Below are 23,133 nucleotides of genomic sequence, written 5' to 3'. Positions count from 1 at the left end.
TTTGTCAATCCAAGTATGCCCGTGACTTACTTACTAAAGCTCAAATGGTGGGATGCAAGCCAATATCCACTCCCATGGCAATCAAAGTCCGGTCTACTCCATCTAATTCAGCCCCTTACCCAGACCCTACTTATTATCGGAGCATTGTTGGAGCTTTACAATATCTTACGTTTACCAGACTAGATATTGCTTATGCTGTTAATTATGTGGCCCAATTTATGCATTCTCCCACACTTGGGCACTATCAAGCTGTTAAACGCATCATTCGTTATGTGGGTGCGACCCTTGACTATGGCATGCGCATACTCCGCTATAGTTCTTTGGATCTATATGCCTTTTTTGATGCTGATTGGGCAGGTTGTTCTGTTACACGAAGGTCCACAACTGGTTTTTGTACCTTTTTAGGTAGCACATGTATCTCATGGCGTGCAAAGAAGCAAGCTACAGTGGCGAGATCAAGTGCAGAAGCTGAGTACCGTTCCATGGCCTCCACGGCGGCTGAACTTACATGGATCACCTCACTTCTTCGTGATGTTGGCATTCATCTTTTTCAGCCACCCATTCTCCATTGTGATAATTTAAGTACATTGTACATGACGGTCAATCCGGTATTTCATGGCCGAACAAAACATGTTGAACTGGACTACCATTTTGTTCGGGAAAAAGTGGCACTCGAAAATCTACAAACTCGTTTTGTTCCGTCTCGTTCTCAGCTTGCAGACATTTTCACTAAGCCACTACCTCGTTCTGATTTTCTGTCCTTACGCACCTCCCTAGGGCTTTGTGTCCTGCCCAAACCGAGTTTGAGGGGGAGTATTGGAGCACAAATCACAACCAGTCAAGTGGAGGCTAGTAAGGAAAATCAAACCAATCAGTTGGTGGAAAATCTGGGTAATCAATCTTCACTTATCTATGGAAGGTCAGAATCTCCACCTATGGATGGGACGTGATTCATGGTGTAGGATTAAGGAAATCAATCCCTGTAATTGTGAATTTTTACTTCCTTTTATTGTAATCCCTGTAATCATTCCTTATTTGTTTACACACCTATAAATACAATAGAAGAACTCTGCTCTCTTTACCTTGAGAGAGAGATTTTTCCCAATCTTTCAACCTTCTTTAGTAGTATAATGCACAATTTCTAGCAAATTAAAATATCTAATAAAGTAAATCAAAGAACAATCTCACCGAGCTATAGAGCACGCCGATGGCGTTGTCCTTAAAGGTTGATTCGCACCCCCTCGAAGTCAATGACTCGGTGTGTAGGGCTCGTGGCACGCAACCTCCCAGGATTTAACTATATAGCCTTCTCCTCCTAACTCGCATTAGTCGGAAGAGGATTGAACAACCCCTCTTTGATGGTTCCTCTTTGAGAACAAACAACACAAGAGCTTTGAAAGAAAAGAGAAGATTTTTAGATGGGAGTGAACTATTTTTCCGGAGAGAGAATGTGGGAGTAGAAAAACATATATGTATCTATAGTATTATTAGATTGACCAAGTCTTCATAGCTAGCTTTCAAGAGCTAGCACACATGGCATCAATGGGTAGAATTTCTCAACGGAAAAGCAACGGTCAAAATGTCCAACGGCTAGTAACAGTATAAAACTGTTTTGGGCGAAAATAATTTCTAGTAAAAACAAAACTCAATTACACATGGGCTTAATTTTAAGAACACATAAATTTATCCAAAGCCCAATTAAGAATATACGCCCAAAAAGTGTTTTGAAATATTATTGTATAATAAATATCAAAAGTGCTACACACACAACGGTTGTGTAAAACACAACACACAACCAATCTCTAGCCGTCCATTGCCGTAATAAATGGTCACGATTCACTCAAACTCTTTCCCATAAAAGTTAGACTTTTTCTTGGAAGAGTTTGTTTAAAATCTAGACCATCCAAATACATCTGGACGGTCAGATTTACGCACACAACCAACACAACGGTTGTGCAAGTAGCATTTTTGAATAAATATATAACACACCCACCCCAAATCGGCTCCAAAACAGGCCGGAGAATCTGTTCCATATATAAACCAGTCCCGAACAGCCCCAAAAACAGCCCGTTCCTGCCCCCGAAACAGCCCCGAAACCTGCTGCATTTCAGCTCCAAAATCAGTCCTTGCCGTCGCCACCGAGTCACCACCGAACACCGTTTCGCTCCGTTTGTTTCCTTCAAGCTACCGCCTGTTCTACGGGAGGTGAGATAGTTAAAAATTATCTCCCTAAGCATATTGATATATGAATGATCAGTGTAAAAGATCATATATATCTTTTTATCGCTTTCGAAAAAAGAAAGAAAGAAAAGGACGTCGAATAGAAAAAGAAACAAATGTGAAGTTTGAATCTAATTTAACTGTGCACTAGATAAACTCACAAATTCATTGTATGATAATTGAGACTATACAGTACTGATTAGCTATTGAATTAATTAACTAACCTCACGTTTATTACCCACGTTGTATTAATGTTCTCAATTGGGAATTATAACCTGGTAGCAATTGATCACTGGGAAGTTTGTTTTTTTTATTTTATTTTTAATGTTGGTCACTGTTACTATTAGCATTAGCTATTACTGTATTAATTATGCCACATGTTTCCCATAAGTTTTATTAGTGATGTTTGTCATTGTGGTGCTGTTAACGAGAACTTAGAATGGACATTAGGATCTCGGGTTAGTTATGGGTTGTGAGGAATTCACCGTAGATATGATGATTAGAGAATATTGGAAAGAAAATGTGTGAATTCTTTGTCGAGTTTTAATAAAATCTTGTTGCCTATCAAAAAAGAGAATAAAGAAAAAGAGAAAGTGTGAATTAATGATGAAATGAAATGTGATGCTCTATAGTCAGGTTGAGTCTGGGCTCTAAAAGAAGAGTTCCGGTAGACATTTGGATGAGTGGTCATAGTAATTGATTTAGATTTAATTACTGAGAATACGGAATCCTGAGTATGGCATGACTATGATTAACTTTTGAGAAACAGAATAGAACCACAAGGGGTGGTGACGTAGAGCAAGGGGTGAAATTTACCGTGTTCGTTTCCCTTGTGTTAGTGGCAGATGAATTCTACTAATTAAATAGATAACTTAGGGTCTTTCATCCGGGCTCCGGGACGGTCAAGCAAAGGAGGAGTTGAATCATGCCATGGCCATAGCTTGGTGGTTAGGGTAGGACAGATCTCAAGGTAGAGATCCAAGATTTCAACATAGGTGGACGAATAGTAATAAAAATCAAGCGCTGTTATTTACATTGCATTCTATATCTTGTTATTTGTAAATTATGGGTTTCGGACAGGCTTTAACTACCGAGTATCAATCACTCATGATACTATGCTAATTACCATGGTATTCAAACACCAGATATATGTTTTGAAGAAGGAGCAGAAGGACAGTATGAAGAAGGTGCAACGACGATGACCGATGAAGAGATTGTCGAACTCTGAGTTCTGTACCCTTACTTGCTCTGTAATTTTAATTAAGTATTTTGAGATTGTACAATAAGGTATTTTGGCTTAGTACATTTGAATTTGAGATGTTGTAATGTGACTCAAATTGGCGAGGTTTTTGGAACTTTAATGCCTCAAAAAGGAAAATCATATTTTGAAATTTTGTTTAAATGTTTAAAAAACGTCTCCAGAATTCGTAGCGTTACGGAAACATCTACTAAAACAATTAGGAGAATCAGTAAAAAGGAAATCACAAAATGACTGAACATAAATAATCTTAAAACAAGAATACAAAGAAATCACTAAATTACATGAAATGAACTGAGAATAGTCTACAACATTTAGATACAAACATCGCCCGAGACGATTTTTGAATCTTGAATTTATTTAGGAATTTCCGAAAACAGTCAAAGTGCTAGGGATCCACCTTTATTTAGATATATATAATACTAATTATTCTTCTAGTTTTTCCATCTGAATGCTAATTCAGACAATGAGTTTGTAGAAGATCCACCTTTATTTAGCACATTTTCAGCAGCATCCTGTAAGCCCTTCATTTTATTACAAACCTTTTTCCCTTCTTCTCCTTCCATGAGTTCTTTCACAACTCTTGCAATCTCTTCTCTTTCCACTTTTCCAATTTCATTCGCCTTAGGTCTGAGTGCCACATGTAAATCCTCATTTAACATCACAGCATTCATCTTCTGTTCCGCGAAGAGCGGCCAGGCAATCAAAGGCACGCCATAAACAACACTCTCCAGTGTTGAATTCCAACCGCAATGAGTTAAAAATCCACCGGTGGAGCCGTGACGGAGCACCTCAATTTGCGGGGCCCATGATGGCACCACTAAGCCTTGCCCTTCCGTCCTCTCCAAGAACTCTTTTGGCAAGAAACCCAAAGGGTCTGTTTGGCTTTGGGCATCGAAAATGGCTGCGTCGGACTTGTCACTTGGGCTTCTCGCAACCCACAAAAACTTTTGCCCACTCATTTCCAACCCTAAGGCTAGCTCATTGATTTGATCATGAGAGAGGGTTCCACCACTTCCAAACGAGACAAATAGAACAGACCGACTGGGCTGATCATCCAACCATTTCAAACACTCGGGCTGATCTGACCCGTCACTCGAACCTGTTTGTATAAGTGGTCCAATTGGGTAAACTGGCGGCTTACCCGGTTCTTCCACTTGTAAAGCTTTTATGGCTCCTTCTTCCAAGTCCAAGAAGCTATTGATAATTATGCCCTCGAATGAAGTGAGCCACGACACGTTTTCAAGTAGCTTTCTGTACTCAACGTGAGACCGGTCTTGAACCGCGTCAAAGAGATCCCTTCCGTGAACCGGTACACAACCGGGTAATTTCAACGGTTCAGGCAAGTCTCTATACTCGCACGTAAGCATTTTGTCAAGCTTTGGTAAATGCATGCAAAATAAAAGTACCATGGCCGTGGTAGGGAAAAATAAGTACGGACGAACACCAATTTCCTTGGCCACATCAAAGGCGTCATGTCCGAACGGATCGACCACAAGGGCCACCAGCCGATTCGTGGAGTTTAGCGATTTTAAAGTGTCGCGGAGGGAGGGGATAGAGAGGGACATGGTGGCTAAAAGTTGTGACAAGGCAGTTGGGAGGTTTTCGGGTAAGTGGACGTGTGGAAGGAAGATGTGGTTGATGTTTTCGGGGAGTGATTCGAGGACGGAGACTTGGGTTTGTGGCGGCGGTCCGGTGGTGGGGATGATGAGGGTGGAGGAGATGTGGTGGTGGTGGACAAGTTGCTTGGCGAATTCCACCAGTGGGAGTAGGTGGCCCATCCCTGGGCTTGGTAGAAGTGCTAAATGGAGTGTTTGATCCATTTTGGGGTGTGTGAATTGTGAAGGTCTAATATATAGTCTGTTTTTGCATGTGACTGTGTGGGATGAGAATTGCTAAATGGGTTGGTTCTTATATATAGCATAAAGGAGAGAGAGTCGTTTTAACTTTAAGAAGAAATTTTTGGGTACCACGTGATCGTGCTCAAGTGGTTTCCGAGCAGCCTATCTGGACCGTCCAAAAGCGTGTTGGATGAAACCCTCTCTCTTCTTTTATTCCATCACTCTCTCTTTCCTTTTTCTCTCTTTAAATTCGAGCCGTCCAAAATCAAAATAGATGGTCCGGATGTGCCGAGCGAGCACCACGTGGTACCAACAGCCGACAGTAAAAAATTTCTCAAATTTAAGGGCACGCCCGATCAACAGTAAATTCTATTTTCAGCTGAAATTTGTTTTGGGGGCATCGGTATTTAAGGGCACGCCCAATCAACAGTAAATATAATGACGCAAAAAGCCTTTTTCCTTGCAGTGCATCCCCTTTTTCCCACTGTATCCACGCCCAAGAGCATCTCCAATCCAATACTCTATTTGAGAGTATCAAAATATTCTATTTTATTCATAAAGTGATTTTAGAGGAAATTACTATTTATATTTACTCCAACCACAAACCCTCTATTTATTCATAAAGTGATTTTAGAGGAGATTCTTCATATTTTCTCTCATCCTCTAAATATGGAATATCAAAATCTCATCATTTCAAATAGAGGAGGCTTGAGAGGATGGGTTAGAGGAATTTCATACTCTCAAATGGAGAAATAGAGTATAGGTTGGAAATGCTCTAACACAAAATTTTCCCTTCACCCTTCTCCTCCAATCTACCACCACCACCACATTTTTCCCATCCGATTTCTGCCAGCTCCACCAGTCGCGATTCTCTTTCTCCTTTGCTCGCCTCTTCCCTACCACAACCTACAAGGTTCTTTAATTTCCTACCCCTAGCTACCAACATGAAAATCGATCATATATATGTCTTTTAGTTCTCTCTCTCTCTCTCTCTCTCTCTCTCTCTCTCTCACCAAAGAACATGTTATGACAGCCACACAATTGTATCACCGATGGACTGGTTTCTTTCATATTCAAGTTTATCTTCTATCTTCTACTGTATCTATTCTTTGTGCCAAAACAACAAATACTTAATTGCAAAAGAGATTGACTTCTCAAAATCAACTAGTGATATACAACTGTTTACACCCATTTTTGGCCAAAAATCAGGAAATGGATTTACGGGTTAAAAGGTAGCCTCGAGGGTCGAGGCCCTAGCCTTGAAAGACCTTACGACTAGTTGCCCACGAATTAGGGCCGGTTCTTAAGAAATGATGGGCCTTCCATATAGGCCTAAATCAGTCAAAGGCCTAAGGCTTGAATCAGTCCACCAGGCCTGAGTATTTCATCCAGGCCTAACCCAAATTCCTAGAAGTAACAAAGGCCTAAGAAATGGGCCCAAATTGGTAGAAGCCTTGGTTTTCTCACCAGGCTTGGGCTCAGAAGGCTTACATTGGGCAAAGGCCCATGATTTACCAATAAGTTCAGGCCCAATTGATGAAAGGCCCACTGCTTTAAGAGCATCGTTAAAACCTTTAATGAGCAATGAAGGGGCCTTAAGCTGCTCACAAGTAGCTCAAAGGCCTTAAATTGCTCACAAGCAGCTCACAAGTAGCTCAAAGGCCTTAAGCTGCTCACAAGCAGCTCACAAGGAGCTCGAAGTCCTTAAGCTGCTCACAAGCAGCTCAAAGGCCTTAAGCTGCTCACAAGCAGCTCAAAGGCCTAGAATATTCCTGATAGGCGGGTCTGGGTAAGCTGCTCACAAGCAGCTCAAGGTCTGAGCTGGTGGGACCCCATTCTTCAGCATGAAGCAAGGCCAGAGACAGGTGGCACACATGCAGCCTTTGGAGCTGTTGGTGAATGATTCATGCAGACCTAAGCAAGCTGCTCACAAGCAGCTCATCCAGGTCTGGTTAATCCTTTGTTTCTGGATCCTTCTTCCGTAAAAGATGAACCTCAGAGGATTTAGAGGGCCCACAAGTATGCAAGGTCCAATAAAATGGTGGGAAGGCCTGAAGAAGCCTTGGTCTTCAGCATTGGTGGGCCCAAAAGACGTCCAGTCAAGCAGTAGCTGCTCACAAGCAGCTCAAAGGCCTGGATGCTGAAGTTCATTTTACTCTTTTACAAAGTTTTATGCAGAAAAGAAGGGCTTTTCAGGCCTTTACCATTTCCTTGGAGTAAAGGGCACGTTTTTATCAAAGAATAGCCTCTCATTGGAGCATTTTGAAGCAGCTCAAAAGGGACACTTGGCAGCCATGCATGAAGGCCTGTGGAAGCAGCTTGAACAGCTCAAGACCTGGAACATCTGCCTATAAATACCAGAGTTGAAGGCCTTGGCAAAGGTCCCCGACCATCAAGCCCCCGGCTTATGCAAATTTATGTTTTAATTATCTTCTATCTTTCGGTCCACGACCATCAAAGCCCATGGCTTATCCAAATTTCATTTCATTTATCTTTTAACTATTTTTATCTTTCGGTCCCCGACCAAACAAGCCCACGGCTTATCGTTCAATTACCTTTACTTTCTAGAATAGTTTGTACTCAATCTAGCCAAGCCTAGATTTTATTTCATTTCCTTGTAATCAGACTTTGTTAAACTGTTAATAAAGTCTATTTATTTCTGTTTTAGGCCTTGCTCTACCTTTCTGTCCATTTTTCACACGATTAGGAAATTTTAAGTCCTTAGCCCGCAAAGGCAAACCACGAACCTCCTCACGGTCTCCACCCTTAGGCCGTGCACTTTCGTCCGATTAGAAGTCAGATTGAGGCTTCCAGGCCTTGATACGAATTTGGGCAGCAATCCTGCCCTGGCACGCCCGCATCAGACCTAGAACTGCACTACTCGCTGTTTCTAGGCCAATTGTTAATTTTTTGGAAACAATCAACAACACCAATTAAGTAGATATCACTTGTCAATCTCAACTCGCCTGGCCTATGGTTATCTGGTCTTCTGAAAACGAATGCCAAACACTACCATGAATTACGGGACTTCGATAAGATTTTCGTGACGAGATTACTTATATACCTGGGCAAGAGTGAAAGGAAATGATTTGAGTAATCAAGAGTAATGATTCCATGTTTTATAGGCAGACATGCGTTAGTCAAGATACGCGCATAAACTGATTTAGACATCCTAAGTTATATAAATTTTTTTTTTTATGCCCTCACTACCACCACACACAGTCAGGACCGATCCAAAGGATTTAGATACTCAAAGCTAAATTGTGAGATGGTGCCTTACGTATTTTTAGAATTAAACAACAATGATAGAAATATTTCTTTATATTACTACTTTAGACTTTATAATACATGTTAATTGTTTTGTCGCAAATGTCCAAAGTGGTTGGTTTGAATTCTATTTGACTTGGTTATGAAATCTGACATTTACAATAGTATTATTTTTTGAGAAAAAACATTTTAAAAGAAAAAACTACTCAAAAGACTCGAACTCAGACACTTCACATGGATTTACCACTAAGCTAGCAAAAACATTTGTGTAATAAAACGAACAAATAATATACTCTATATTAATTTACAAATAATATTTGAGTACCCCTAAAATTTGAATTTTTTAGATGTCCGAGAGAGGGATGGGGGTGGTGGTCTTTTCTACGATGACAGTCCTGTTCGATCGTATAGATGAGAAGGCTATTTTTTTTGTGTCCACACTGCAGGTAATTATTAATATCTACAGAGCCTTTGGTAAGGCTAGTACTATTCATCTAACATTCTGAACAATCATTCTGACCTTCAATCGGAAAGGTAGATGACTCTATACACATCTCACATGTTGTCGGGTTCAGATGCTAGGGTTCTTCAAGTATGAGAGAGAGAGAGAGAGAGAGAGAGAGAATCATTCTGACCTTCGATCGGAAAGGTAGATGACTCTATATACATCTCACATATTGTCGGGTTCAGATGCTAGGGTTCTTCAAGTATGAGAGAGAGAGAGAGAAACAATCATTCTGTCGACCTTCGGTCGCAACGAAAGGTCAACGGCAGAAGAAGATGATCAGCTGAAGCCCTTGAAACTGCAGCAACCACTATCCTTACACCAAACCCATAAAATAGTAGAAGTCCTTAATTAGGACACGCCATCGAACTAAAGGAAATCCAATCAAACCGAAACTGCTTCTCATCTCGATCACCTCGAAATCTTCTTCAGCCAACTAAGAGAAACACCAATGCCATTACACTCTCACAGTGCCGGCCCTGACATTAGGGTTATTCTGGTCCAACCTCATAATTTGTTACTCATTTACAATTAACTCATACAAAATAAAAAATATATATATATACAAGTACAAAAAAAAATCAAAATTACATTGTTATTTTAGCTTGAATAACATCATAAAAATCAACATAAAAAATGTAAATCCCGATTATAGTGTTTTATGATTAGCATCATCCGATTCAAAGAAAATAAATTCTCCTTATATTTTTTAAAGCAAAATTTTCAATTGAGTTATCGAATTTTACTCATCCAAGAACTCGTGACCCGTTTCACTAACTTTTGATTTTGGGGCTTTTTAGTTGATATATGTGAGGAGAATGGCTTATCTCGAAAAGTATAAGAAGTTAAAAAAGTCCCAAATGCCCAAAAATGCTTTTAGTGGAACGACATCTCATTTTGAATTAAGATCATAGCCAATCTCTTTAATTTGTCTTGCAAAATGGTAGTTTGAAGGTAAAAATAAAAACTATGTTAGCTCGCTCGATTTGTGACTTTTTTTAATCAAATATACGAATATATCACTTGTACATTACTGTTATGTTTGTTAAATCGAAAATTTTCAACAAAGTAATTTGATTTTCACAATATCATGCATTGGGAGGGAAAACAAAATGAGGTAGATCAAAAGTGGAGAAAAAAAAAAATAAAAGAGCACGGAAGGGCCAGGTATCAAACCCCGCCAACTTGAAATTTCAACAACTTACAGCCTTACATGACCACTGCACCAAGGCAATCGCCTGTGCTAGCAAGGGAAACTTATGTGTGTGTGTGTTAAGTTCTTTTTTTTTGGTTGCCCCAACCCGGAGGTTGCTCAAGACCAAGAGCTTACAGGGCTTACCCCGGGGCCGGCCATGCCTTCTCACCAAACAACAGTTGACAATTTGGCTCTTTGTTCCTTTTACCTCAAGAATGCTATTCGTCAAGTATGTCAAGATAGAGGAGATGATCCAAAAAGTCAGATGTTTAAGAATGTTTCTTTTCACTTACTAAAACATAAGGCTTTTCTTTTCTTTTGGTACATTGGTTGGATAGCAAGAGCAATCATTTCAACAGTTTTTGTCATCGCAAACCTCACCAAATGGCAAAACATCTTCAAATTGTCAAATGGTGTGTGTCTTTCCAGGATTTACACATCAAAGGCCACTATGACCAACTAAACATTCGTGTTGGCTGGCGTTCCATAGTTAGACAAAAAGTCATCGTGTCGTAATTCGACATTGCGTTTGACTGAAAAAAGATTGTTTCAAAACGATCAGATGAAATATGATATGTCTAGATAATAAAGTGCACAATTTATTTTACGCTAACCCTTATCATTTTATAGCTTCACCGTTAATTGCAGCTATCATCCTTTTGGGTCATTGGATACTACATTGATAAATTTCTGTAAGTACAAGCATAAACAACAAATGAAGCCTTAGTGAAAGAGCCCAATGAGTGTAATACCACACCTGATCTGTATCCACTGGGAAATTATGAACAAGAACCACAGTCCCATTCCATGAGAGCGAAGTTCTCTGCCTCTTAAGCAATAGAGATGAGATACTCTCCATAGAACAAAGTTATTCATGTCATTCCAACTATGACAAAGGAAAGAGAAAGATTTCCATTATAGAAATAAGGCAGAAGAATTCCCGATTATTATTTTCTTATAGAAATAAGGCAGAAGAATTCCCGATTATTATTTTCCCAATTGATAGGGACACAAGGCTCGGTTTGGTTTGATACAACTCAGATGAGACATACTTTTCCCTTTTTAATATGGAGCAGTCAATCCAAATCTGTGTTTTTAGGCAAGAGTTAGCATGCCAAAAAGGGTAAGAATATCTCACCCAAAATTTTACATGTACTATGGAGTCATATGTTCTTATTTGCTTATCTATGAAGAAAAAGTAGCTTATCAAAACAAAACAAAATTCAGTAGTAATTCATTACGGCTATGCATTGTTATAACCTACATGGTTATAGCAATTATCAAACATACTTCTACTTTCAATTCTGAACAATCATTTTCTTCTAAAAAATAGCATGCAATATAATAAAAAGACCATGACTATTTTAAATAGGAAAAACTATTTTTGAAAACAGCGAGTAACGTTTCCTTGACAATGGGTATGAGGGGAATGAGGAAAGCTAAACTCGAATTTGGAACAAAACGGATCAAGTCATCACGTCGAATTGAAGGGTAACAAGTTTTTTTAAACAAAAATTTGGAGCGCACAGGTAATTTTTTTCCCTTTTTTGGAATTGAGCTCCCTTCAACTGTTATCCTCCAAATAAAGGGTGAAGACTGAAGAGAGCTCAATTTCTATTGTTTTCCAGACTCCACTTTCATTTTTTGAATTTACTTATGCAAATTTCCAACACGTACCTTCACATTTTTCACCACAAATACAATTCCATTACCCAATAGCAGTTTCTTTGAAAAGTTGTCACCACCACACGTTCGCTTCTTCGAGGCAATATTCAATTATGAACCAATTAAGGCCTCAGATGATCATTCACAATGGCACAAAAGCCGCACATTAGACAAACCAGATCTCAAAACTTTCAATGCGCACTAACTCAATGCCTTCTTCAACAACCAAGTACCGAGAGTCGGTGGCGGATGCATGATTTGTGTCTAGCAGGGACCCGAATCATGTGTATATTCATATTGATAACAAAAGACATACTCCGTATTTTATAAGTATACATTCCTCCATGCGAGGTCTGAGGAAGTGACGATCTTGTGTGTATGTGCATGGACACCATTTAACTTTTATATACGCAACCTAAAAAACTATTAATAACTTGAGATTTTAGGAATTTTCATCCCTCATAGAAATTTTAAGAATTTTTTTTCCCCCATCGGATTTGCAGGGGCCAATCACATAGAATTTTTCCTAATGAACCTAAAAATTAGTATAACATGCAAAAATATTTGAAGTTGTGTAGGAGCTCGGGTTCCCCTTTGCTCCCCCTAGGGCCGCCCCTCGGAGCCAAGAGTCCCTAGCAGTGTTGCCATTACACTCAAACAGGAAACAACACAAAATGTATTCTCTTAGAAGATCTTATCATCACTCTTTTGCTTACTATTCTCTTTTCTTCAAATAAGGAGAAACAAATAAGAACATAAAAAATCGGTTTGCACAATTTAATCATGTTCAAATTCCAAACGACATTGTGATGAATGGGCACGCACAGTTTATAAACGTGATGGACATATAACAATATTGATAGAAAACATAACATTAATTAATTAAAAAAAGAAAGAAGAACACCAAATAATTTGCTGACGTATTCTATTTGGAGAGAATTAGGCTCCATTTGTTTTGAAGTAAAATATTTTCGGGTAAATAATCTACCAGATCTATCTACCATTGTTTGGTTGCATAAAAGTGAAGTTAAATATTTTTCAAGTAAAATATCTTCCATCAGAAGGGTGAATGTTTTCTCCTTTAAAATTCCGTAAGTTGTTTTTGGGATTGGTGACTGTGACTCGTTGATTCTAGTAGAAGCAATTAATCGAACATCTTAAGTGCAAAAACTGTTTGTTATGACTAACACGATATCATAATCCAAAACGGAACGCTTACGTGTGCGACGGTAGGAACTGCGGCACGATTGGATTCTGGGCGGTGGGCAATAGCTAACGCCGCAAGTGGTCCAATCTTTGGCATTGAAAGATTGTACTAGAACATAAAACAAAACATCATCGTACCACAGTTTTAATTTAATCGAACTGCCAATTTTTGGGACCGCCTCGTAATTCCAAATTGGCATTGAAAGATTGTACTAGGACATAAAACAAAACATCATCGTACCACAGTTTTAATTAATCGAACTGCAAATTTGGGACCGCCTCGTAATTCCGAACCCAGGAATGCTGTTGAGTAGCATCTCTTGCCGAGCGGTGCCGAGCATCCTATCTAACCGTTCAGCTCAGCACGGACAACTCCAATCCCATAATTCCTGATTGATTTCCCCGTTGCCCAACAAGCCTCAATACAATTATACAACCCCAGATAGGCCTAGCTTAGTCGTCATCTTGCATGCACACTCCCGGTTGAGAGGTTAAGGGGACTAATTTTACCAAAAAAAAAGAAAAGGGGTCTAATCTTTCCGAAGGCAAGACTTAATTATCACGTGTATTATGTGAATTGTTTCGTATGATGGGCGATGCGAATTTATGGATCATAGGGATGTGAATTGAATTGTGCGCAAGAGGTTGTTTGAATTGTGAATTGTGTCTTACAGTGGATGTGAATTGTGTATCATAGGCGGTGTGAATTGTTATGTAGTGTATGAATTGCGTACAACAGGTGGTGTGAATTTGTCTCGTGTTGTTGGATAGGGTACTGATTAAATTGTGTTATAGTGGGGAGTGTGTTCTAAATATGCATTTTTTTTTCTAAGAAAAAAGATTTTATCTATCTTTGGAAAGGATACAAAGATTAAAAGGATCTCGGGCACACCGGTAAAAAGCCACCCGAGAACCAACCCCAAAGAAAGGCATGAAGCCAACCGAAACCCACAGACAAGACCGAAAACTGCAAATCCTCACCAACACCTACAGCAGAAGAACAAAAAAGGACTAAACCCGAAACCAAAAAAACCTAGCTAGGATAAAAAACTAGCCGCCGCACTGAAAGAGAGACCCAAGCCAAGCCACCCACCGAGGACTCCTTAAGACGCGAAACCGCTCTCCCACATATAGTACTCCTCGATATTAAAAATCGAAAGAAAGAGAGGCACCATCCTCGAAGTCAACTTCTTCCTCCGAAACAAAATCTTCCTCCAAATTATCTAGAGTATGAATCCTTTCCTTGAATACTTCCTCTAACATTTCAACAAATTTCTTTAACAAAAAATTTCTTCCTCCTCTAGCAACAATGCCCAAAAAGCGACCAACATTCAACGTCTTGCTAGCTTCCTTAAAAAGAATAGAGCTTCTATTCCGAATGTCGACATCAGAAGATACGGAAGAGGATGGGACCTTCAATTTTCTACGGTTCAGTTTGTCATCCTCAACCCCAAGCTCCATATACAAGAGACTTCTTCTTTTTAATTTTCCTCTTTGATCTTCTCAGTCTCGTTTCCATTTTATGGATAGCAACAAGGGATGATCGATCACAAGACAGGCTGCTCCCGGTTCTTCTCTGCTTACCAACCACAAGAGCAAGAGGATAAGTAAAGCTCTCTTCTGGGGTGCTAGCATGAGACCCGCTATGCTCTTTCTTCTCCAAAGACAAAGGTAAAGCAAGTTCCTTAAGATTCTCAAAACTATCCATGATATACCCATTCTTGCAATGTGCAGAGATATATATATATATTGCTAAACATGCAGTACTGTTGTTTGAGAGGTCCAATTGTTGCAAGGTACGTCAATTTTTGCTTATCTCAGTTGTCGTTTGTGCAAAAGGACAAGTTGGAGGCAAAAGTAACGAGGTCTCAGTTGTTTTACAAATTCAAGCCATGCCGGTAAGAGCCATGAGCTTTATGCAGGATTTAAACATTCGGCTCAATAAGTCTTTTGGCTTATTTTTTTTGTTTTTATTTAATTTTTTTTTCATATTTGTTAATTTTTCATCAAATTTTTGGAGATTATTGCATTGTCATGACGAGAAGAATCTAAAAAGTAAAAAATTACGATCGAAATACTTTTTTTTGAATAAAGATGAAAAAATTGACTTATTTTTATTTTTATTCAAAAAAATTAGGTTTCGATCGTAATTTTTTACCTTTTAAATTTCTCTTGTTATGTCGATGCAATAATTCTCAAAAAATTGACAAAAAACTAACAGATACGAAAAAAAATTGAATTAAAACAAAAAAATAAAACAATTAGCTTATTAAGGCGAATGGGGAATGTAGTCCCTAAATTTGCATATCTCATCTAGGAGGTACCATAAAGTAAAACTGGTAATATGTATCAACAATAACAACAAAACTCATGTAGTTTCCAATCATTAGGGATATGGGCGGGGAAAAATTAGAGACAGACTTAACCTTTGACAATATGCACAAAGTGGCTACTCTTAAAATATTACTAAAACAGTGGCCCCCCTATACCTATTTTGCTGTGAAATCATGCCCTCAAATCAAAATCAAATAACATCAGAGAGGACAGGCCTAGAGACCCAATTCAATTTCTGCGAAAACTGGTAATATGTATGCCGACTCATATATCATATTTGGGATATTTATTAATCTAACCCTATATTTTTAGTATTTACATAGTGGCCCATTTGTTCACAAGTCTATCGAGCCAAATACTTATATGCTCAAGCTTTGCATGAATTCATAAACAAATGAAAAAACGTGATTGAGTTTGGCTTATATTTTTTATAAACAAGTTTGAATAAGTCAAAAATCGAGCTAAGCTCAAGCTATTTGGTTCGTTCAACCGCCTAAGTCTGGAGCTTCATACAAGGTATTTGTGAAGGTCTAATTGTTTGGGTTGCATGAGTGTGCGGGATAAGAGTCCAACAAGGTGGCAAACATTATATAAATTTTTTTTATAAACGGATGTCCGTGTCAGCTTGTAAGTAACTCGACTAATTTTAGGGTTTTAAAGTTAACGATTTGTCCTAAAATTTAGAATGTTTGGCTTCCATGAAATTTGAACATTTGACCTTATTGAAGATAAACACTTATTAACTAGCTTTCTATGGCCCGCTTAGTCGAGTTGCTTGGAATCATACGTAAATAAAAAAAAAATTGGAACAATTTTATAAAATACTAGTGCATGCCCGTGCCTGAAGGCACGACACAATATGTTTCGGTCATACGCTTGGTAATAGGGGAGAGAGCGAGGGAAAGGAATGTGTTGGTCCTGTAATGATTTGATCACATTGTTACCCAAGGAAAAGGATGTGTTGGTCCTAACATGATTTGATTTGATCAAACAATACCATTAAAACGAAAGAGGAACAAAATCCACAACAAATAAACTCTCAATTGGAATTATTTTTAAAAAGTGTTAAATTCACTTTGCCATGTCCCCAGTATTTCCCCAGACATGTCTCCACATGTTGTTACTGTCATGTCGCCTGTCCTCGCAATATCGGACCACAAAGTCTATCCAAAAATTAAGAGAGCTACACAAAGTGGGTATAAAGAATTAATTCACTCTCAACTATTTTCACTCTGTCAAACATGCATTTTAACAAATACAAAGTAAGTATCTTTGAAAGACAAATAACAAAATATATAGATAAAAAAATTCCTATCCTAAATAGCAAAAAAATTCTCATCCTAAACAACAATTTTTTCCCCCGTAAGACTTCCATCAAAAAAATCATCATCCTAAATAGCAATTTAGGCCACATTATTTTTTCTGCAAGAAGACCTAAGGATGATGGGAATCGTACCGGAAAGGGAGAACTAAATCGATTTTGTGGATGGCTGATTGGTGGAGGAGCTGTGTGGGCGCTGTTTTTTTTTCTGAAGCACCGATGAGTGGATTCTGCGGAGAGAGAGAGAGAGAGAGAGAGAGAGAGAGAGAGTAACTATGGAGGAAGAGAGAAGAGAAGAGAGGAAACACGATGGAGAAGAGGAAAACTGCTGGGACAGGTGTGGGAAATAAGTTGGAATCAATGATTCAATCCAACGGCCATAACCTATTGAAATTGAGATCCAATGGTTAGAAGGATGCTCATGTTTATATGAGTAGACAAAAAGCCGCTCTATTTTGAATTCTATTGTAATACAAGTATCCCTCCCTCTATCATTGTCTTAAACATTTCTTCATCTTCCAGATACTAAAAACCTCCTCTTCTTCCAACACAACAAAAGTACCTTTCCCTCCATCGGTCTTAAACATTTCTTCATCTTCCAAATAGTAAAAGTTAGCGTTTAACCCGTTCTATACACGGGTAAAACTAACACGTTATAGCATTGTGCCCGTTCAAACCTACTTTTATTAATTGTCCCGTGTATCGAACGGGCACAATGCTAGAACGGGTTAGTTTTGCCAGTGCATAGAACGGGTTGAACGCTAGTTTTTACTATTTGAAAGATGAAGAAATGTTTAAGACTGATGGAGGGAGGGGTACTTTTGTTGTGTTGGAAGAAGAGGAGGTTTTTAGTATTTGGAAGAAGAAGAAATGTTTAAGACAATGATGGAGGGAGGGATACTTGTATTACAATAGAATTCAAATGTTTTTGACTTGGTATAAAAATGACTAAACTCACCTCTATTTAATATTTATACTACTATATGGATGATTCTAGTCTGAAGATATTTTTTACAAAATATTTCTACACAGAAAATTCTAGATTTATACATGTGCTCTAACAAATTTAGATATTTTGACAAAGAACTTCTAGTATCTAGAAGCTTGATATTAAGACTCCTCCAAAAATATCATTTATATTTGAGCTTATTTCTTGGGCTTGACTTGGGCTTCCAGAATATTTCAAAAAAATATCAATGTGAATTTTTTTGTGTTGCTAAGTTTCAGTTCACATGACACAATCTTAGATTGTTCTCACTTTATCTTCTTACCCAAGATTGTTCTCACTTTCTGCTCCTTGATGGCTGATGCTTTATTTTTATGGTACTTTCTGCTATTGTATGAAGATAAAAAAAAAAAAGGGGAGGTCAAAATTAAGTTTTATCATTTGTGGTTTCTTCATTTCTCTCTCTCAAGCTAGAACCAAAATTAACAAAGGGATTTTACACTTTTCCCATCTGCCAGGCGCAGTCGATACGCTAAAGCCACGGTACAATACGTCGATAAAAAAAAAAAAACACTACACAACACTTTTTTATTACAACTTAAAAAAAATTATCCTTCCCTTTTAGTAATCTTAAAAAACCCAAATGAAAAATTTTATAATTTATTTTTTAAAATTCTCTTCAAATAGACAAATGGTATAAATTAAACTAATTTCTTCTAAGAATAGTTTCACAACAAATAATACCACACTCGTTGAAAAAGTAGGAGCACATACCCAAATGAAATTTGTAATTAACTTATGCACAATCATTTGTTAACAGCTATCACGATCAACTAATACTTATATCACACCCGTATCTAATATAGTTCAACTAACAACTAATCCAAAAAAAAAATGCATAGTTTTAAAACTCTACTTCCTATAAGTTAATGAATGCTGTTTTTTTTTTACATTGAAAATAATTCTTGCAACGGAATGCCACAACTTGAATTTTTTTCCCCTTCAAATCAAAGGAATGCTACAGGCCTATAACTGAGACAAATTATTAAGCACTACTACTTTCAATCATGCGTCCAAGAAATAGGCGAAACAACTTGTTACCAAAAAATAAAAAATTTAAGTTTATTCTTTTGTATGAGTAAAGTTTTTATAATATTTTTCTATTGTTACCTCAATTGATGAAAGAAAGAAATTAAATAGAGTTTTCTAACAGATAAGTGGACAATGCATAACATCCCAATAATTGAGTTAAAGATTGACGATAGGGAAAAGAAAACGTTTTGATAATAAAAGGCTCGTCGTTAAATAAAGAAAAATATATATGTTTGTCCCTAGAAATGACAACATTGCCAAAGAAGTAAGGAAAGAGGGAGGGAGGGAGAGGATAAATTTATTAAAGAAGTTGATTAGATGGCTATAACCTATTGAAAATTTGCTTTGACGGCTGGAAAGGTACTTTTATTTATATGTGTACATAAAAATCGCTCTGTTTTATAATATAGATAATAGTATTTGATTGATTTATATAGCTATAGAATGGTGATTAGGAAAAAGTGTAAATAAAATCTCAAGCTCGCAGGCGGAAACTTGTGATTGTTTTGGATTGGTTTGTCTTCATTTCGATCACATCAAGGAATAGTAATAAGTTGGTCAAGTGGTCTTGGCCGGATACTTGAGTGTTTACACCATTCTAATGTCTTTGCCAGCAATTCTAGGGGTCACATCACCTCCACGCGCGTAAGCTTGTGAAATGGCTGTGAGAGAGGCTATAGGGATTAGTCCGAGGTGCGCATAAGCGAGCCCGAGACACCATGCATTACAAAAAGAATAAATAATTAATTAATTAACAAAAGTGTAGATGACAGGAAACCCCCACTAATCCAGCTGGGTTTCAACTCACCTTAATTAATAAACCTCCACCAATCAATGCACCTTAATTAATAAATTAATCATGACATTTTCGATCCGGAACCTAATCACGTTGATTGTCCTTACTTAATTTTTAGTTAAAGTTAAAAAAATGTTAAGAATTAATTAAAAAATTAAGGATCGCACGAAACAATAAGTGGGGATATATTATATTCTTTAAATAATGACAAAAGAAACAAGGAAATTACAAACTGACTCATGAACATCAACTGAAAAAAGAATACAAAGAAAATAGACATCACGAAATTACATGGAAAGAACTTAGAACGAATTTTTTCTTTTTCTTGACAAGCAAAAATTTTATTCAGAAATCTTGACAAATGGTACATCAAAAACCGAGAACGATTACAAGAAAATCCCACAAACCAAACGATAAATATTCTTCTAGTTTTTCCATCTGAATGCTAGTTTAGACAATGAGTTTGCAGATGATCCATCTTTATTTAGTACCTTTCCAGCAGCATCCTGTAAGCCCTTCATTTTTTCATGAACCTTTTTCCCTTCTTCTCCTTCCATGAGTTCTTTCACAACTCTTGCAATCTCTTCTCTTTCCACTTTTCCAATTTCATTCGCCTTAGGTCTGAGTGCCACATTCAAGTCGTCATTTAACATCACAGCATTCATCTTCTGTTCCGCGTATAGTGGCCAGGCGATCAGAGGCACGCCATAAACAACACTCTCAAGCGTTGAATTCCAACCGCAATGAGTTAAAAATCCGCCCGTGGAACCATGGCGGAGCACCTCAATTTGCGGGGCCCATGACGACACCACTAAGCCTTGCCTTTCGGTCCTCTCCAAGAACCCTTTTGGCAAGAAACCCCAAGGGTCAGTTTGGCTTTGGGCATCGAAAAAGGCTGCGTCGGACTTGTCACTTGGGCTTCTCGCAACCCACAAAAACTTTTGCCCACTCATTTCCAACCCTAAGGCTAGCTCATTCATCTGATCATGAGAGAGGGTTCCACCACTTCCAAATGAGACAAACAGAACAGACTTACTGGGTTGATCATCCAACCATTTCAAACACTCGGGCCGATCTGACCCGTCACTCGAACCTGTTTGTATAAGTGGTCCAATCGGGTAAACTGGCGGCTTACCTGGTTCTTCCACTTGTAAAGCTTTTATGGCTCCCTCTTCCAAGTCCAAGAAGCTATTGACAATTATGCCCTCGGATGAAGTGATCCGCGACATCATTTCAAGTAGCTTCTTGTACGCGACGTGAGACCGGTCTTGAATTGGGTCTGGGAAATCCCTACCATGAACCGGTACACAACCGGGTAATTTCAAGGGTTCGGGCAAGTCTCTATACTCGCACGTAAACATTTTGTCAAGCTTTGGCAAGTGAAGGCAAAACAAAAGTGCCATGGCCGGGGAAGGGAAAAACATGTGCGGAGCAACACCAATTTCCTCGGCCACATCAAAGGCGTCGATTCCGAATGGATCAACGAAAAGGGCCACAAGCCGATTCGTGGAGGTTAACAATTTTAAAGTGTCACGGAGGGAGGGGAGAGAAAGGGACATGGTGATGAACATTTGGGATTCGGCATTTGGGAGGTTTTCAGGCAAGTCAACTGGTGGAAGGAAGATGTGGTTGATGTTTTCGGGGAGGGATTCGAGGACGGAGATTTGGGTTTGTGGCGGCGGTCCGGTGGTGGGGATGATGAGGGTGGAGGAGATGTGGTGGTGGTGGACAAGTTGCTTGGCGAATTCCACAAGTGGGATTAGGTGGCCCATCGCTGGGCTAGGTAGAAGTGCTACATGGGGTGTTCGATCCATTTTGCTTGAAATCATGCACGCAGTTAGCACGCTGTTTTTTTTTTGTGTATGGGATAAGGATATGCTTGACTGGGTCGGTTCTTATATAGACCAAAGGCCAAAGGGGGAGAAATGTATTGGGAAGGTGGGTGCAAAGGTCTGAATTCAATTTGATTTTCAGATTCCTTGACCGGCCGAATACTATCCCCTTTGCTTTGGTTTTAATTTGATTTTCTGTAAGTCGTGGCAGGATTGGTTTTGCAGAACTTGTCGAGGCGTCAGGACACTTATAATAAATTATTAAAGAAAGAGTCTGATTTGAATTTTGATGGGATGATGTAAGTGAAAACGTTAACAATCTTGAATTAGTCAAAGAGTTAGGGACATGTTGTCTGTATCTATACAATAGTACGTAGTATAATCTACCGCATGACTAATATTTTTTATTACCCAAGAATATTGCTGATAACTCCTATTTTTGGGCAGTTTACGCACATCTTAACTAATTGTGAAAGACTAATTTTGTTGTCCACTAGCGGAGGTCTCAATTAAAGCCATGACAAAACTGTGTGGACTTGCCCGAAAGGAGTTTTTTTAATTTTTGCTAAGTAAAAACATTGGGGTCCAAATGAGTTGATACCTAATGAACGGTGTAAAAAATTAAGTGTTCCAAATTGCAATCCGTTTAATCAGTGAAAAGATTTTAGTTTTCTGATTATTTTATCTTAAATGGTCATAATTAAATTTTGACCTTATGGCTCTCATTGATTAGCCTTAAAAAAATCGTAAAATCAAATATCTCTTAGGGCTAATCAACGAGAGCCATAGAGTCAAAATTTAATTATGACTATTTAGGATAAAATGATCAGAAAATTAAAATCTTCCCACCGATTTAAACGGATTGAAATTTGAAATACTTAATTTTTTAACCATTTTTTTAATATATAAACTGTGTAAAAGAGGTTGAAAAATTAAGTGTTTCAAATTTCAATCCATTTGAATAGGTAGAAAGATTTTAGTTTTTTGATCATTTTATCATAAATGGTCATAATTAAATTTTGACTCTATTGCTCTCGTTGATTAGCCCTAAGAGATATTTGATTCTACGACTTTCTTAGGACTAATCAACGAGAGCCCCAGAAGCAAAATTTAATCATGACCATTTAAAATAAATTGATCAGGAAACTAAAATCTTTCCACTCGTTCAAACGGATTGAAATTTGGAACACTTAATTTTATAAAAAAAAATAGAATTTTATAAAAAAATTGTTTAATAATAATATTAAATTTGTTAGTAGAAATAAATATTACGGCTTAAATTGTGAAAGAATAATTAAATTTACAATTACATATAAAACGTAATACATAATAATTTAGGAACTGCACAAGAGCAAAATGGTCATTAGATAGCTTTTTATATCATCTACCCTCCTTATACCCGCTATTAATCCTCCATTCAAACGAAATATTATTTAATTCTCATTCTCTAATTCCTCATCCAAACAACCTACTATTTAATCCCCCTCTATAAACATCACATCAATGTGGGCTATCCCTTATTAACTAATACTCTCTACTGTCTTATCCCCTTATTAATTAATATCCCAAATTCTTTACCCACGTCCAAACGGGCCCTTAGATACTTGTGCAAAGGAATCCAAGCAAAAATTATCGCTAAACTGCAGTTGTAAATA

The 23,133-nt window shown here is 38.0% G+C and overlaps 2 protein-coding genes across 2 annotated transcripts; both read right to left on the bottom strand.

The window, feature by feature from the left end:
• Positions 1-3,692: 3,692 nt before the first annotated feature.
• Positions 3,693-5,359, bottom strand: LOC131331782 (hydroquinone glucosyltransferase-like). Its single transcript, XM_058365700.1, has one exon. The coding sequence runs from the start codon at positions 5,299-5,301 to the stop codon at positions 3,913-3,915; it is 1,389 nt and encodes a 462-aa protein (XP_058221683.1). The 5' UTR covers positions 5,302-5,359; the 3' UTR covers positions 3,693-3,912.
• A 14,453-nt stretch (positions 5,360-19,812) lies between these two features.
• On the bottom strand, positions 19,813-21,816 carry LOC131331781 (hydroquinone glucosyltransferase-like). Its single transcript, XM_058365699.1, has one exon. The coding sequence runs from the start codon at positions 21,473-21,475 to the stop codon at positions 20,072-20,074; it is 1,404 nt and encodes a 467-aa protein (XP_058221682.1). The 5' UTR covers positions 21,476-21,816; the 3' UTR covers positions 19,813-20,071.
• Positions 21,817-23,133: the final 1,317 nt, after the last annotated feature.

Source organism: Rhododendron vialii, chromosome 7a (genome assembly GCF_030253575.1).
Source record: "Rhododendron vialii isolate Sample 1 chromosome 7a, ASM3025357v1".
NCBI lineage: Eukaryota > Viridiplantae > Streptophyta > Magnoliopsida > Ericales > Ericaceae > Rhododendron > Rhododendron vialii.
Note: the sequence above shows the minus strand (reverse complement) of the source record. Positions and strands in the feature narration are given on the sequence as shown.

What these genes read in the sequence shown, in the direction of transcription:
- LOC131331781 (XM_058365699.1), bottom strand. Translation starts at nt 21,475, where the DNA reads ATGATTTCAAGCAAAATGGATCGAACACCCCATGTAGCACTTCTACCT.
- LOC131331782 (XM_058365700.1), bottom strand. Translation starts at nt 5,301, where the DNA reads ATGGATCAAACACTCCATTTAGCACTTCTACCAAGCCCAGGGATGGGC.